The sequence below is a fragment of the Anabrus simplex genome, chromosome 9 (genome assembly GCF_040414725.1).
Source record: "Anabrus simplex isolate iqAnaSimp1 chromosome 9, ASM4041472v1, whole genome shotgun sequence".
NCBI lineage: Eukaryota > Metazoa > Arthropoda > Insecta > Orthoptera > Tettigoniidae > Anabrus > Anabrus simplex.
In genome coordinates, this window is record NC_090273.1 from 16644842 (window position 1) to 16662143 (window position 17302).

Here is a 17302-nt window from a genome sequence, read left to right on the forward strand (position 1 = left end):
CTCGAAGGGTCAGCCCTCTTTTTAACTTTTCCTCTGAGCAGTGTTTATATTAAATGAAAAGCGCACAATGTGCAAAAAACAGTTCTTGTACAGATGGTCAACTATGCTAATGCCATTCGTATTATTGAGGTTGTCCTCATTTTGCAGTTTTGAGCAGTGTTTATAGAGGGTGGTTATTCAGTTGTCCTACCTTTCAAAACAGTTATCACCAACCCATCCACAAACAAACATTCCCCTTTCCGTTTTCTCTTATTCCATGACGAGAAAGGAAAAGTAATTGCCGCTCAGTAGTGACTCAGTATCCATGTTTGATTTCAGGTTTTGGGTTCGTGTGTTCCGGACGCTGTGGGCCCGGTCGCTATGGTGACGGAGTTGGGTGACCCCTTGGACACAGTCCGCCTGCTGCAACTCTCGTGGGAGGACAGACTGCGAGTAAGTATATCAAACCGCAATTCATTAGAGAAGTGTTACACTACTATCGCTGTACGCCAAGAGCGCATTTCTGATAATCAAGTAATTGCGGGAACCCTGGACAGAATTTCTGTTTCTCCTTTGTGGATCTCCTATGTCAAAATGGTTGGTAGTTTATGTTCGTAGCTAGAGGTATTTTTGTCTACACTCTATTTGAGATTCTGAATATAATCGGGATCTAATATCGCGAAGGAAGGGCGATCTAGAATCTATAAAACATCAGTGTCACTGGTAAGAATCGAGAGCTATGACAAAGCAGCAACCATCCAAGAGACAGGGCTGCAATTTGCCCGCCCTGCTTTTCGATCCCTGAATATTTCAAACTAAACCAAAGTGTTATTGTTTATTCGTCAATAACATAAACAAAAAAGGTTAAAGGTATATAACAATGGGGTCAACAATTAACATTACACGTTAATATAATAATGTTCCTTCGAAACCGTCACATATTCGGCTTTTTCTTTACATGTTACCTTCGAGGATATTAAATACATTGAAGCATACAATGTTATCATAGTGTGAACGTTACTTCGGTCTTGCGCCTGAACAGCACATAGTGGAGACCTACACTGATCTCTTTTTTTTTTTTTTGTTTTACAATCTGCTCTACGTCGCACCGACACAGATAGGTCGTATGGCGACGAGGGGATAGGAAAGGAAGCGACCGTGGCCTAAAGTGAGTTACAACCCCAGCATTTGCCTGATGTGAAAATAGGAAATCACGGAAAACCATCTTCACGGCTGCCTACAGTGGGGTTCGAACCCAGTACCTCCCGAATGCAGCTGTGCGCCCCGAACCGCACGGCCAACTCGCTCGATCATAACTGTGGTACTGCGTACGGGACACGTATAATTATACTTTCTCATGTAAAGACATAACATAATTAAATGTGTTCAACACGGTGTTTGCATCAAATGCGCGAAACAATATGCTTTGCAATCGCCGTGTACCAGGAAAATAAACAATTACTTTAAAGGCTGTCATAAGCAATGAAGTACAAAATAAAAGGAATTTATTATTTTAGCGGCTTAACGTGCCCAACTCTCCTAGAAGAGAAGAAGAAGAAGAAGAAGATGGCCTCAGCTACCGTGTGCAGATATCTTAGTTTGACGCCATCTGGCTGTCTGTCCGTCAATTTCGACGTTTCGTTTTAAACTAGGCCTACTAGATGGCAAAGTAAATCGAATCTTTAATGGGCGACTATGGCTGAGTTTTGATTAATTTAGTGGAGTAAACACCAAATGTATCACCAGAGATCTTTTACATGCCGACATCGTACGACATGGCGTTCCGTATGGACGTTTTTTCCACCCTTCAGAAATCCGACTACCTCTATCTTGGGATCCGAACGTCGACTCTACCACTGATTCACAAAGGCAGCTCTCCTATGAATAATTATGAAGCAAAATAATGTAACATAATTCATTTCCTGTCTCAAAAAAATCAAGAATGTAGGAAAACATGTTACTATAATGCGGATACCTTCACAGAGTAGAATCCAAGGCAGTGAGTCTGCTGATCAGGCAGCGAAAGAAGCTACGAGGCATCCACGAGTGACCCAACAATACCTATACCGCATAGCCACATACTCACGTATGTTAAAAATATGTTATGCCTGCAATGGAAGGTGAACTGGCTAGCCACTTCAAAAACTTCGTGAAATAACATCCAGTTCCATAACACAGGACCCAGTCTTTGTAGGCAAGATCAGATTTATATCACGACTGAGGATAGGACACACAGAGCTATCTTCTAAGAAGAAAAAAAAAAAAGCATCATCCCATCTGCAATATATGTAACTCTCCATTGACTATCAAGCATATGACTGATGTCAACTGTACAACCAACGGCGTAAGTACCACAGTAATCTTAACCATTTCCAAAAGACACTGAACTCTCCTTCACTATGCCTCCAAACTATTAAATTTTTAAAGATTCTTGTTTGTATTTCCAAATATAAAGATTGCTTTTTCAAAGGTTGTATATTCAATGTAAATATTTTATTTATGTAAAATTGTTTTGATACTTTCACATTTAAAATAAGTCGCGATACGACCATCGAGTTAAAGCGACTACATCATTTTAAATAAAATAAAAAAAGTAAAATGCCGTTACTACATCGCTTCTGTAGCAAAACGTCTTGTTTATAAACTTACACAAAATAAAATAGGCTTCGACAAAAGTAGCATCTCTTCAAGCCACCATGTTGATACAAAAGCACACAAATACAAACACACACTAACACATTACTGTATTCATTCCTTACACCACAGCCTATGTAGCTGTATGTTTCAACCATTACTTGTAGACTGGAGCCCATCTTCGGTACGCTGCACAGCCCTGAGGCCGCAACGTGGGGAAGTATAAGCCGAATGAGGGAGAGGTTCGGGCCCGCGTGCACAGGCATTTCTAGCACGGGCACTACGCGGGCAAAGTCTGACCCCCGTGACTTGGAAAATATCATACTTGAAAAGAGCAGAGTGAAAGAATGGGACTCTATCTTAACATTAGTAAAACAAAGATTACCATCGGACATGAAGATCAATGATGATGCGACAAAGTGGTGCATAGTTTCTGTCTTCTGGGATCGACCATCAGTAGCAGTGGTTCTGACAGTACAAAAATTCGTTACAGAGTAACTTTTCGTTTCAAAAGTCTGTGAGTCAGCACTGAGGGATCTGAAACGTCTATTTGAAAACAAACAGCTGAAGGCAATCCATTCATGCAGTCACCCGGAGTCGACGTCAACTTGATGATGCAAAGAGAGAGATCTGCTTACGAGGATTATGACAGGGTAGATGCTCGACTACTAAGTGCTTGTGAGCGAGTGTATGGGACGAACATCATTTGAATCGAAGTGGATGATCGACACGAAGAGCCGTTCTTGTAAAGTGGACGCAAACGCATAGCACCGCTCTGTTCATGTAAATGTTCTATGGTGTTTTGCCTCCAGCGGAGAAATATTTTCGGACGTGGGTTCGTATTCAAAATGCTATCCACTAGGTGCCCCTATAAGCCCTCAAAGAGTGCAATAGGAATTTAGATACACTATATGTTCAGAGTTGCTGAATCGAATTCCGGCACATTCAAAAACTAATTTTCAGTGAAAAATTCTGTCACTCTGATATATTAAACCTATTCAGGACCGGGTATGTTGAAGATGAGGGCACCTATAAAGACCAGCTGTTTTCCAGTAGGTGATTGTTGTAGTAAGGGAAAGTACAACTAGGCCACCGTCCCCTCGTAAGACAAGTTAAAATGGAAGAGTTCCGCTCGTTAGAAGAATGAAGGTCTCGGCAAAGGAAACAGAAAGGCTACGAAGGCCGTGAAATTGAAAGACTTCTAGGCCCCACAAAACTCAGGTGGAAGAGAACAGTTGACCAAGGGAGGTTGGACAGAGATATGAAAGTGAGGAGCACCCTACCACGAGTAAATGGAAACAATACCAGACTACCTCGTGCTCGCCAACATACGCTCCCAAATTCAGAGTACCTATGGTCCCCTTTTTAACGTCCTCGTATGACAGATAGGAAATAAAATGAATGTATTCTGCCGTACCCATTCATGAGGGTGCTGAGATAATAATAATAATAATAATAATAATAATAACAATAATAATAAGTGCCATCAAGGCAGCCAACCTACCGATTTCCACATTCCTGTTATGCTGACGTCCTGTTTGCGATTCTTGTCTTAAGAGCAACATGGCTCTCATTGCTGAAATAATGTAAATTAGTCTGATGACGGTGAGTGCAACAAGAAGTTGCCAACAACAGTGACGAAGAGTGCCAAGAAATAGACTACCTCAGCCGGGATCGAACCCGAGAACTACAGGTCATGAATCGGACACACGACCACTGATCAACCGAGGCAGCTTTGCTATTGTGGTGAAAGGGACGAGCAATACGATCACTTTTAACAGGAAATACAGAATAAAATGTATTATATATATTCTATTTGCTTTACGGCGCACCGACACAGATACCGTGCGTCTTATGGCGGTGATGGGATAGGAAAGGCCTGGGAGTGGGAAGGAAGCCGCCGTGGTCTTCACTAAGGTACAGCCCCAGCATTTGCCTAGTGTAAAAATGGGAAACCACAGAAAACCATCTTTAGAGCTGCCGACAGTGGGGTTCGAACCCACTATCTCCCGGATGCAAGCTCACAGCCGTGCGCCCCTAACCACACGGCCAGCTCGTCCGGTAATGTATTAAACAATATTACCGTACATTTTTAAAGTTTTAGACATTGCGTGCCAAAAGCCTGCATTACATTCCAAACCTCTCCGTAGGGCTCATATGGAGTGAGGGCATATGACGCTGTTGATGATGATGATGATGATGATTCGTCCGTCGGGCGGCGACGTTAAGCATAGAGCAGACCCCCTGGTGCTATTCCACAGGAGTAGGCTATGTGCTGGCACTGCGTTTCGCCCGCCCCCCCCCCCCTTCCTGCTATCATATATCCCGTCATTCATTTCATCTTATTAACTCCTCCGATTAGGTTGACATCAAGAAGGGAATCCAGTCATAAAAACCCACCACGACAGATTCATCTCGCCTCATACCTGACCGACCCCTGGAGAAACGGGACAAGGGTTGGGCAAAGGAACATTTTAAAAGTTTTAGGTTTACGCCTTCTACGAAATATCACCAGCTGCTCTTTTCTAGCTAGTGCAGCCATTTTGACGATTTATCGTCACAGCTGGTTCCTGATCATTATGGAGCAATTAATCCTGTTTTGCCCTTCACATATAAAGGAGGATGTCGAACCACTGACGGAGGTTCCGTGCCCAGGTTAAACTCCATACTTTTCCTTTTATTTTGCCTTCTGTGATAAGTTATACCGAGCTGTATATATCGTTTCGAAAGGTTGACCGAAATAGTTGCTTCCCTCCATTTTGCGAAGGTGAGGTCTTTGTAGGACTTCCCAGCACGGACGGAGTTACTTTATCGCCAGAGACGTGGCCTATTATTGATATCGGAATGTCCAACATTCTACTGAAATCACCATTTAATATCCAGGTTGGCGTGCATCAGGAGTCGGCTTTTTGTCCACCTTTGTACATTCTATACCTGCACACCATCAATGTAGAGTTTCAGATACCACATTCTTGGACCTTAGTTTATGCTCACGACATTATTGCCTCCTGCGAATCTCAACGAGAACTACAATAGCTAATCCAGCAATGAAGAAGTTACTTAGATGGACTGCGACTTTACGTCAGGAAGACTGAATACATGGAGTGAAAGCAATAAATGGGTCCATTAATATTGACGCCGTTCGGTCGTTGACCTTCCTGAGAGAAATCAGTGTAGATATTTGGAATCGATCACTGTTTCAGATTGCTGTACACTGCCAGATCCAAGGAACAGAGTAAACACAGCATAGATGAAGTGGCAACAAGTTACAAGAGCACTTTTCGACCGGAAGATCCTGTTATTTATAAAATCAAAGATTTTTAGGACAGTCATTCGTCCAGTGGCGCTACACGGGACTAATTGTGAGTGCGGGCCTGCACAAGACGACATGGACGACTTCTCAATGTCACAGAAATGAAGATTCGTCATTGGCATCTGGGGCTCACTAAATTGGACCAAGTAAGAAACCAGGCTGTTAGAGCGGTTCCAATTACTAATGAATTGGGGAGACTCGCCTGAGGTGGTTTGTGCATGTACTGCTCAGTAATACCACAGTTGCGAAAATCGGCACTGGGTTTCTCTGAGGGCCGTCGACCACGGGGACAGAAGCGATGGGAAGCAAAGGGCAGAAAAGCTGGCCTGCGATTACGAGGGATAAACGCTTGGGACGAGTGGGTTTACAGAGGTAAAAAGCTGTTTTCGTGCATTTGGCCCGATATTTCAGGGCTTATTTCTCTGATGCATTAAAAGAAATTACCTGTTATTACATTGCTTGTTAATTTCTATAGCTCCCGCAACCCGAACTAACCTGTTCCCTTTTTTATTCTCTTTTATGTTCGTATCGTCCTTTCTAGTTTCTTGAATTGAATAGATTTGGAGGGAGATCATAGCTTATTGACTACCTTGTTCTTATTTCAGCTGGCCTTCGGGATAGCCCAGATTCTCCATCACTTGGCACATTCTCCGTTGGGTTCGCTGTCGATGAACGACTTCCGCCGTCAGCAGTTCGTACTGGTTGGGGGCACTCTCAAACTGTCTGATGTAGACGATCTGGGCGTGACGGAGCCAGAGTGTGAGACAGATAACGAGTGTGGGATCACCAGTGGCAATGTCAGTGGCATGCCGGTAGTAAGACTACCTTGCGTCCAGTCTCGCTGCTTGGGACATAATGAGAGACTCAACATCTGGCATGCTGGGCAACACTTCATCAGACTGTTCTTACCACTTAGTGCTCCCGCCTCACTGGAACCTCACATCCAGGAACTGTTGGCGGCTTACTCCAACAGCGGAGGCGAAGCTGCGGGCTGGGACACCGCTCAGATCCTTAGTGCAACCCAAAGGCTGGTCAACCACTTCGTATCCGGCAGCTACATTAGTACCTCCACGGGCATTGGAAGCTTGGGTAAGGAGAAGAGCACCCATCTTTGACAAGATGTGAACATTGTCCTTGTCCTTTTATGTCTGTATATTTGTTTCTTATTCCTATTGCTCCCTTTTCCTACATTGATCTGTTTTACCCTAATATGTGTTTGTATCCACGTTCCAATCTATCTATACATGAATTTATATGTTAAATATACATTATCTACAAAAAAAATTGAGCACCTGCCCAAAATGTTTGTACGGCGGTTGTTAGTCCGTTAACACCTCGAAGTGCTCCTCTAGCCGCTTTAACAGCAGCCACCCTGTCCCGTATGCTCTCAACAAGTATGTGAAGGACGTCCTCTGGGATTCGTCGCCATTCCTCTTGTAACTGTTCCGACAGTTTGATAGTGGATTTTGGCCATATCTCACTCACCATGCGGTCCAATTCGTCCCAAAGATGATGTGTTGGATTGAGAGAGGGATTCTGGGCACGACACTCAAATCCACGAACATTGTTGTCAGCGTACCACTACATAGTAACCTCCGAAACATGGCATCTAACTTTGTCATCGTAAAAGTTACAATATGCCTTCGTATTCATATTGCCACCAGCGGTCCCACACCGAAGTACGAGGAACACCCCCACACCATCACTCTACCGCCATCGATTTTTTGGTTAGCCCTATACACTCCGGGAGAAGCCGTTCCAAGGTAGTCGCCACACCCATACACGTCCATCGGACCGGAATAATGTGAACCTCGAATCATCACTCCAGAGAACAGATATCTAATTCTCCAGTGTCCAGTTGCGGCGGTCCAAACATCACCTGAGCTGCCAAGCTTTATTGTTCCTCGTGATATGGGGCTCATGTGCTGTTACTCTTCCGGAGTATTCGAGTTCATGGGCCTCTACGCACTTTTATAATAGAAACAGATACTCCTGTTGGTGCATGAAACTCCGTCGAGTGATTGCCATATTTTTGACAACTTTTCACATTTCAGGGTTCTGCTATTCCTGTCGGTCAACATTTTAGGTCGCCTCGGACGTGCACCATCGGTACAGTGCCCATCTACCTTCAACTTGCGTAGGACGAGTGCTACTGTTGATCTGGGCCTGTTTAACTTAGCTACAATCACCCCGCTATACAGCCCGCTGAGGTAACGGCCCTTATCGAAATCCCATAGCTCTTTACTTCGTACCATCTCCTTGTAACTGGTACTCGTACGTCCCGAAGTGTATGTAGGCCACAAAAATCAGCTGACGTACTAAATTACCATCAGGGCCGATGACCTAGATGTTAGTCCCCTTTAAACAACAAGCATAATCAAATTACCATCATGGGTGCCCAATTACTTTTTGGTAGATAGTGTACACAGTACTTTGAGTTGGTATAAAATTTGTCTTACAGACCAAAAATGTGTAATCTCTTTCACGTACTACAAAACTAATTCCCAAATAATAAAAATGCTGTATATCTTCAAGATAATGTTTCAGGAATAGCGCTATCCTGGGCCACTTAATAACAACTTAACACCATAAAGCAGAAAAACAATTAAAGGGAAATTGTTCATAAGAACCTTTCTCGAGTAGGCTACTTATCAATGTTCATGTATACTTCATTTTTCTTCCTACTGAAACTGAAAAAGAATGGAGTAGATTTTAACTACATAAAGCATTTTGAAATGTGTTCCATTTAACAGAAGGAAAGTAAATGAGACTGAGAAGTTGGTATTTGCAAGGTACTGTAGAAGTTTCTGTTCACAAATTTCCTACAGATATATAATTATAAACTCTCTATTTAGGTTTCCAGAAGATAGATGACAGTGATTTACCGGGGATGTTTGACTACAGATGTCATCATTCTATCTCTGCAGTGGGCTGTGTAATATCAGTCTTTAATGAAGTGGAAGCAGCAGAACTATGTGCAAAGGATCCACACTGTAAAGCTGTTGTGCTTGGTCAAGACCACACCTGGACAGGTACGTCTTGTTTCCTCATAGCCACATATACTCTGTGTTCACTACCTACTGACCACTGCTCAGGACAAGATGTAAGTTCATGAAGAAATATTTACGAGGAGGAAAATGTAGTGTAATAAGGAAAGTACTGGGCGAGGGTTGCCGTTCTTCACGTGTCGCCGTCACACCGTCCTGAACACCCGTAGGGAACCCATCAACTTCGATGAATGGATAATCAGATAGAAAAAAAAAAAAAGCGTTGAAAACGCTCTCCCCCAACCTGCACACAAGCTTTGTAACATGTGATGAATATCGGTTCACTCCCTGCAATTCAGCGTCTTTAATCTTCTCGGTGCGAATTGCATTTTTCAGTTCTTCTATGGCTCCCCCCCCGCACCACCTACTTCTAACTCCCAGTCACCGCTACTGCTGCGTGATGTTTTCAGGGGCAGTAATATAGTATAGGTTTATGGCTAGCTCGCTCTCCTGATTTGCGACTTCTATTTACAGGGCAATTTGAAAGATAAGAGTATACCTGTATACTCCCGAACTGATGTAAGGATCATTTTTGTTCACAATATTAAAGTTGTACATTTTTTTGTGAAACTTTGTTTTCAGTCCCACAAGCTATTTTTAGATCAAATTTTGTTAAAATATTCACATTTTAAAGATTCCTTTTCCAAAATGTGTGAACGTTACGTATTGTTTGCTAGTTTTTTTCTTTGACCCTTTCTGGACTGTATCCATTTGCTTTTGCGATTCGTTTTATTATCCTTACCTCTTTCGTTTCATTTTCTTCTTTCATAGGAATTTCCAGCATTCTGCTGCTAATTTGTGGGTGATTAGATTTGTAACTGATTGTGGTGATCGATTGTGTTGGCTTCCTGAAAATCTTGAATTCTATTTTATTTTCATTTTTTATTAAAGTAAGATTCAGAAAATTTAATTTATCATAGTTTTATCATAGACATATTGGAACAAAACTTGTGGAAACACAGTAAATTAAGTAAAATTTTAAAAAATAATGAAACTATTAACCTTATATCCCAAAATAACTATTTTACATTCAATGGTAAATATTATTAACAAAAAACAGATTTACCAATGGGATGACTTTTATCATGTTTCTTAGCAAATATTTGTCTTAATAAACTTGAACAATTTATATTAAGAAAGTAGCAAGGTGAAATACTTTCTTTTTTTTTCTTTTTTTGTTTACATCGCACTGACACAGGTACGTCTCATGGCGATGATGGGATAGGAAAGGCCTAGGAATAGGAACGAAGCGGCTGTGGCCTTCACTAAGATACAGTCCCAGCATTTGCCTGGTGTGAAAATGGGAAACCATAGAAAACAATCTTCAGGGCTGCCGTCAGGAGGGTTCGAGCTCACTATCTCTCTGATGCAAGTTCACAGCTGTTCGCCCCTAACCGCACGGCCAACTCACCCGGTAGGGTAAAATACGAATGTGGATCCATTATGTTGTTGATACAGTAGTGTTTTTTAACAGTGATCCCATCTGAAACATTACTGGACTGTATAAATTCACTTGATAATAATACTGAATTCACAATGGGAAATGAAAACTATGATAAATTAAATTTCATGAACCTTACTTTAATAACAAATGAAAATAAAATATCATTCAGGATTTTTTGGGAAGACGACACAATAAATCACCACAATCAATAAACAAATCCAATCACCCAACTACCCACAAATTCCCAGCATACAACAATTACATTAGTAGAATGTTGAAAATTACTATGTAAGAAGAAAATAAACCAAAAGAAGTCAGAATAATAAAATGCAAATGGATACAGTTCAGAAATGGTTGATAAAATCATATATAAACAATGAAAGGGTCAAAGAAAATAAAATTGATTTAACTAGCAAGCAATATGTAACATTCACACATTAAAATTGGGAATATTTTTAAGAAATTTGATCTAAAAATAGCTTACAGGACTCGAAACAAAGTTTCACAAAAAATTTATAACTCTAATATTGTCAGCAAAAATGATCCCTACACCACTTCCAGTGCATACAGGTTAACCTGCAAAGATTGTAAAATGTTTTCAGAGGACAGACTGGTCAGTGTTTCACAGAACACATTTATAGCAATAATCACAACTTTTGTGACAGGGGAAAAAGATACGGAATTAAAGTACACACCTCAAAAAAGGTTTTGCACCACTTGTATATTTCGTGTTCATTAGTTATTGCATCCAGATGACGTATAACGCTACCTGTTAACGGACGTTGTCGTAATAAATGCAGTCTCGGTGCACTGTTACTGTCACCTGTGAACACAACGTGACAAGAGCACATTTGTGTCCTGTGCAATATACAAACATTCCTTGACGCATCATTACCGCTTCTGACCATACGCACATAGTGACATTAAGACAGCAAGGCCTCTCTGTGAGGGCAATTGCCAGCCCGGTTGGTGTACACCACAGCAACATTGTCAGGACATACAGCCACTATTGTGTGACACAAAATATTGAAGATGGTCCTCACAGTGGCCGTCTGCAATCAACAACGGCAGCTGATGATCATTACATACGAATCCTGTCCTGCAGGGATCCAGCAGACACCGCAACAGAACTGTGTGATGCCTTACAGCAGACAACTGGTGGAGCTGTGTCTGCACAGACAATCAGAAATCGTCTCCATAGGGACCACCTGCACATACACCCCAACACTATGGCACCAGGTACAGATGGGCAAGAGAGCATTTGGACTGGACTCTGGAACAATGGCGGCAGGTCTTCTTCATGGATGAGTACCGAATATGTCTGATGTTGGATATGTTGGAGGAGTTTGGAGAGAGCGAGATAATGCCAGAGAAGTCCTATACATGCCCAGTAGGGAGGCAAATCTGACCTGTTTTGGGGCTGCGTTATGTATGGACGTTGGATGTCACTCATTGCCGTAGAGGACGATATGAATGGTACACGATACCAGAACAGAATCCTCAGGACCACTGTTCAACCATACCGACAACATTTCAGTGTTAGATTTGTTCTGCAAGATGACAACGGGCGCCCGCACCGCTCCAATCTTGTGAACCTCTTCTGCAGGGAGGCCCACATCCATCGGATGGACTTACCTGCGGTGTCTCCGGACATGAATCTCATTGAACATGCCTGGGATATGCTGAAACCGATAGTACGACGACGAACAAATTCACCTCTCACTCTGGTCGACCTCTGGTGGGCTGCTGTCAAAGAGACATGCCACAATGGGTCCGATCATGCTTCACTGTATGGGGTGGAGAAACATCATACTAAGAGGCAGAATCAGATTCCCAGTTCAAAAGGCGGATGCATATTGCCAAAGAATAGCGTTTGTGTTGTGTCTGTCGTTGCTTTTTCTTTTCCTTAATTGACGTAAAGTGTGTATTTGCACCCTATACACATTCCCGGGAGTTATCAGCCACTTAGAAACCCAGAACTCCAGGAGGTGCAAAACTTTTTTTTTGAGGTGTGTATAAATGCAATCATGGTGTAGAATTAAACATGCATGAGAACACCAAAATATACCTAGTACAGAATCTTCTTCTTAACTTGGATACATTTTTAAAGGAAAGCCACGGACAACCGTGAGGCAACACGATGCCACATGCCACTGACTTGCCAGAGCCGTGAAGGTTGCTCATTATTTATGCAACAGCTGAGACGGCATATTCGGTCATTCCTGTCATAAAGTATACAATTTTAATTACATTCATTAGGTTTAGAAATTATCTTATGTTTACTTGTCTTATTCATTTTTCTACCTTTATTACAACAAAATATGTGAATTTTTAATGATCCACCGATGATGGAATAAGCTTCTGAAAATCGGTTTTGAATTAAATTATTTTAATGTGTGTTGATACAGACAGTGTTAAATTTAATAAGTATATCAAACCATCAGCTTCCTTATGGTAGCTTTATATTTTTATGATGATTATGATTTAATAAGTTCACTTATAAAGAATATTACTAAATCTGTCCCATTTTTCTCTCAGTATATTATGGTCAGCCTATAAATGATAGTGGCTCAAATCTCACCATACAAAGTGACAAAAACTTATCAAAATTGTAAATGTATGCTTTATGTTTTTCAGGAAGAACATTAGCAGTGTTCAAGAATGGTTACAGTTCGCCAGCTATGAAGAAAGGGTTCAGTCTTCTTCTTAAGAAAGGAGTGTCCTGACATACAGTGACGGTGCCTCTCAAGATCGCCATTTGATATGTCCAGTGTAACCCCAGTCTAATACTTGTGATCTCAACGTTTCTGTTAACACACTCGTATAATGTTCTATATACTGGTGGCTCATAGAACAAAGGGAAAAGTTGTATTTTTTTCCTCCTATTATTGTACAATAGAAGTAAATAAGAAAAAATTTGGTTGATTCTGTGAAAGAATATAACAGAACAAATATTTATTATACAAAAAAAGACCCACCTTTAGTTTACATGTTCCACTGTACCCTCTGCAATTCATGTTCCTCTCTCTTTTCCCCTATATGATCCCGTGTGTTAGACAATTCCTTAACAGCATGTGACCCACTCAAGATGTTTTCATATTCTTTATCAACCTCATCAGGTTCATAGCGTCTTCAGTACTTCCTCATTCTTTCTGTCCATTTCACCTTCTCCACTACCACATTTCAAAGCTTTACAAGTACTTATCTTCTTTCTTTTTTGATTGTCCACACGCCACACTAAGCAAAATTCCCATTTTTCTGACATTGGTCCTTTTTTCATCTTCGTCACATTGTTGTTCATCCTCCAATACAAATCTTTTGTGATCAGTTAAAGAATCATATAACTCTATGTCTTCTATACTACTTTGTTTTCTTCAATGCATGATGTCATCTTTCTGTTTCTTGACCCATTCCTTGTTTGCCAATTTTTCTTGGATCTCTCCTTGTTAAATCATTTTTTGTTGTTATGGATGTGTCTTCTGTTTTACCTTGCTTTCCTAGTTTTTCTACCTCTTTACACTGTTTTTCCATCCAATGCTCTCTTTGGCTTTGTCAGCAAGTTCTTTTTAATTCATTGTTCAGTTTCCTATACCATCGTTTTCCTTCTGAAGAATCATTTTTCCATTTCCGCCATTCATTCATTTTATCCAGTATGTCCTGAGTGATCCATTCTTTTTCAGTTCTTCTTGTTCCCTCTTCTCAGACTCCTTTCTCAAAGTTTCTATCACTGCATTCTTGTAAAGGGCTCGGTGTCTTTCTTCAGGTCCCATTTATCAACACTAATATTTCTCTCTCTTTGTCTGAAATGGCAAGATTTTCCCTGGGCAAATGTTATTTTTCAACACTAACAGGGAGGTGGGTCTATCGCTCAAAAGGTTACCATAAAAAAAAATATGCTGTCATGCTACAATCCTGAAAATTTCAAGTTTTCAGTTGACTAAAAATTAATTAATTCTCTGGTCACAATTTTACACCCTTCACCCTTATGTGCATTTATAAGAGGACCAGTATAGAACATACAGAGTTTAATGTGAAACGAGAAATATATTTACATATTTTTTATGAATATATTGTCACTAATATGTTATATAAAAAAATTAAAATGTGAAAGAACTTCAAAAAAGATCTGGCAAAGTATTTGCAATTTCACAGTCTTTTTTCATTCTCTCATTTATGTTTGTTACAAATAAACATACTAGTCATATCTTGTGAAAAGACCACTGGTACTCAGTCTAGATGAGCTGCAGTAAAAGTGTACTGTGATAAACGTTGACATTGTCTCTGCAAGAAATATTATTGTGATTGTATTGTGCACATTGCTTTAAACAAAACTGCACAGTTTGATATCTTCTTAAATCATGCAAAAAAAAAAAACCTATTTCATCTTCCTGACCTTCTCCCAGATTTTGAGGGTTGACACTAGGTGTAAATCATGCCCAGTTTTACAGCTGGATACCTTCCCATTGCCTATGTGGAAGAATGTCTTCAATGTTATGCATTTCTGTGGTGGTTGGTAGAGTGCATGAAGATGATCACAAACATCCAATCCTCAAGCGAGAGGAATTAAACATACACAGTTAAACTCCTCAGCCAGGTCGCCAGACATGATAAATCTAGTTCATCAGAGTTGATCAACTAGGAAATTCGTCAGTTGTTATTCATGACAATGCTTCTCCTCCCATAGGGGAGCTTCTGTTTGTGCAAAAAAAAAACAAAAAAAACAGTATAATCATCCACCATACAGTCCCAAAGTTGCATACCTTTCACCTTTTCAAACCACTGAAGAAATTCCTAGCCTGTGAACACTTTGGTTCAGATACAGAGAAATTGGTCATGTACAGGTGACTATACGCCCAGAGTTCTATAAACCAGACACTGAACTTGGTAATAAATAATAATAATAATAATAATAATAATAATAATAATAATAATAATAATAATAATAATAATAATAATAATAATAATAATAATCGTATGGCCTCAGCTACCACGTGAACTTGGTGTCGCAGTGGGACAAACGTCTCAAGAGACTTGGTTCATGTGTTTAAAAGATAGGTAAAACCTGCTGTTTTGTGTAAAAAATTTGTCTCATACAATCTGAGCAGATGCACAGAGTTTCCCACAATAATACTGCCTCCTCTATATAACTTAGCATTCATTTGACATGGTATCTAAATGAGAAATGTTTAAATATGATAAGCTGATGCGAGTTTTTTTGTGATAATGAGAGGCACTGTTATACATAACTGATTAGCAGAGATACACATCTACATTTGTCAACTATGAACCTTGGGATAGAATGTGAATAGGAAACACTAAGGTTGCTATGTACAAAATATATTTCTCTGTTGCACCTGCGAAAACCACTATGTGACTATGTTATCTGAAAAATACTGGCCCGCAGCACATACATCATTCAGAACAAGAACTTTTTCGTACAACTAGCACATCATTGAACATTAGATGAGAGAACCATACCAGCCAAAGTTCTACACTGGAATATTCTTCAGAGCGCTTTCAAAAGGCTGTACTTGATTTCACATACTGATACTGGAGTCTAAATTACTGGCTCCTTAAGAAGGTAAAATACTACAGAGAGCACTAAGATATACAGTACTGGTATAACAGTATTAAAAAAGAAAGAACTAAATCCACTTTAAAAATATTTTTGTTGTAGACTTCCATTCACAATAAAATATTCTAAGTTTTAAAGAACTGTGAGCACACAGTCTCAATCACATTAGTTACGAGTTACCGATGGTCCCATTGTTATATTTAGAGTATTTTAAATTCTGAGGCATACCCACATCAGAGGTTCTATCCCTGTCACACTTGCAAGTAGAATGAAGATCTCCAACACTAACTAAATGTGTCTCAAAAATCTGATACATCTACTGATTAGAAATAACAACTACACAGGTAATAAAATGCACATACTCTACCACATCAGAATGTTTCAGCATAAAATGCATTACAATACAAATACGGATTTCCAAACTTTATGATGAATCCATTAATTGGTAAATAATCCTCATCAAAATGCATAAAATGATCTATACGAGAAAAAATAAGAAATCAAAATGGCATGATTTTAGAAAAAATAAAACAAAAACTCTGCAGTTTTGGCTTTCATTCATTAGACGTAGAAAGTAAATTGATTTTTTAAATATAAAAATTACATAAATCCTATTTAAATGTGAACATTTTTTGCATAAACTTTACTATGTAGTGAATATAATTGTATAAATGATGTGTAATTAAATCTGCTTGATACAAATTTTGTTTTTTTTCCTCCTTTTCAGAACTGCCTATGTTTCATATACCATATTTACTACAGTAATTTCTAAACTCTTTGAGCAATTTCTGACTTGAAAAATGGGGGAAGGGAAAATTATGTAAATTTAATTTTGAATCTAAGATGCTGACTAAATTCCACCACTCCTTTGTAAGGCCTTTCAGCAATCACTGGCAGAGAGGTGTCCCAATTCAAAGAGAAAGTTTTCTCCTCTTCCTGACCCGCTGCTTACTTTTAAAAGGTGAGATTCCTACACTGATTTTTCCCTGCCATCTACAGTGACTTTAACCGATTGGAGACGAAAGACAGGCACTGGCCATCATCCATTCCTAACTAGCGTAATGACAAAAGACGGGCGCTGCCCGTCCAGCATTTATATCTCTAATTTCTTATTCATAAATACAGATAGTGCAATTTTGATATCTGTAGTGTGTACTGAAGTGTTTGGAAGTTCCTTGACCACTATTGCTTATTTCACGTAAGTATTTTAATCTTCGGTAGATATCTTTTCAGGTACGTGTGTGGTTTGTTTATATTGTGATCATGGAGGCACCAAGGCCTGAACGCAATAAAGGCTATCAAATCTGGTG

At 39.9% G+C, this 17302-nt stretch overlaps 1 protein-coding gene across 1 annotated transcript; it reads left to right on the forward strand.

The window, feature by feature from the left end:
• The first annotated feature begins 319 nt into the window (after positions 1–319).
• Positions 320–16688, forward strand: LOC136880812 (extracellular tyrosine-protein kinase PKDCC). The gene is made up of 4 exons (XM_067153351.2): positions 320–432; positions 6532–7015; positions 8782–8958; positions 13055–16688. The coding sequence occupies exons 1-4, from the start codon at positions 361–363 to the stop codon at positions 13141–13143; spliced, it is 822 nt and encodes a 273-aa protein (XP_067009452.1). The 5' UTR covers positions 320–360; the 3' UTR covers positions 13144–16688.
• Positions 16689–17302: the final 614 nt, after the last annotated feature.

What these genes read in the sequence shown, in the direction of transcription:
- LOC136880812 (XM_067153351.2), top strand. Translation starts at nt 361, where the DNA reads ATGGTGACGGAGTTGGGTGACCCCTTGGACACAGTCCGCCTGCTGCAA. An exon ending in CACGGGCATTGGAAGCTTGG is followed by an intron (nt 7,016 to 8,781) that starts GTAAGGAGAAGA and finishes CTCTCTATTTAG; the next exon opens with GTTTCCAGAAGATAGATGAC. An exon ending in TCAAGACCACACCTGGACAG is followed by an intron (nt 8,959 to 13,054) that starts GTACGTCTTGTT and finishes TATGTTTTTCAG; the next exon opens with GAAGAACATTAGCAGTGTTC.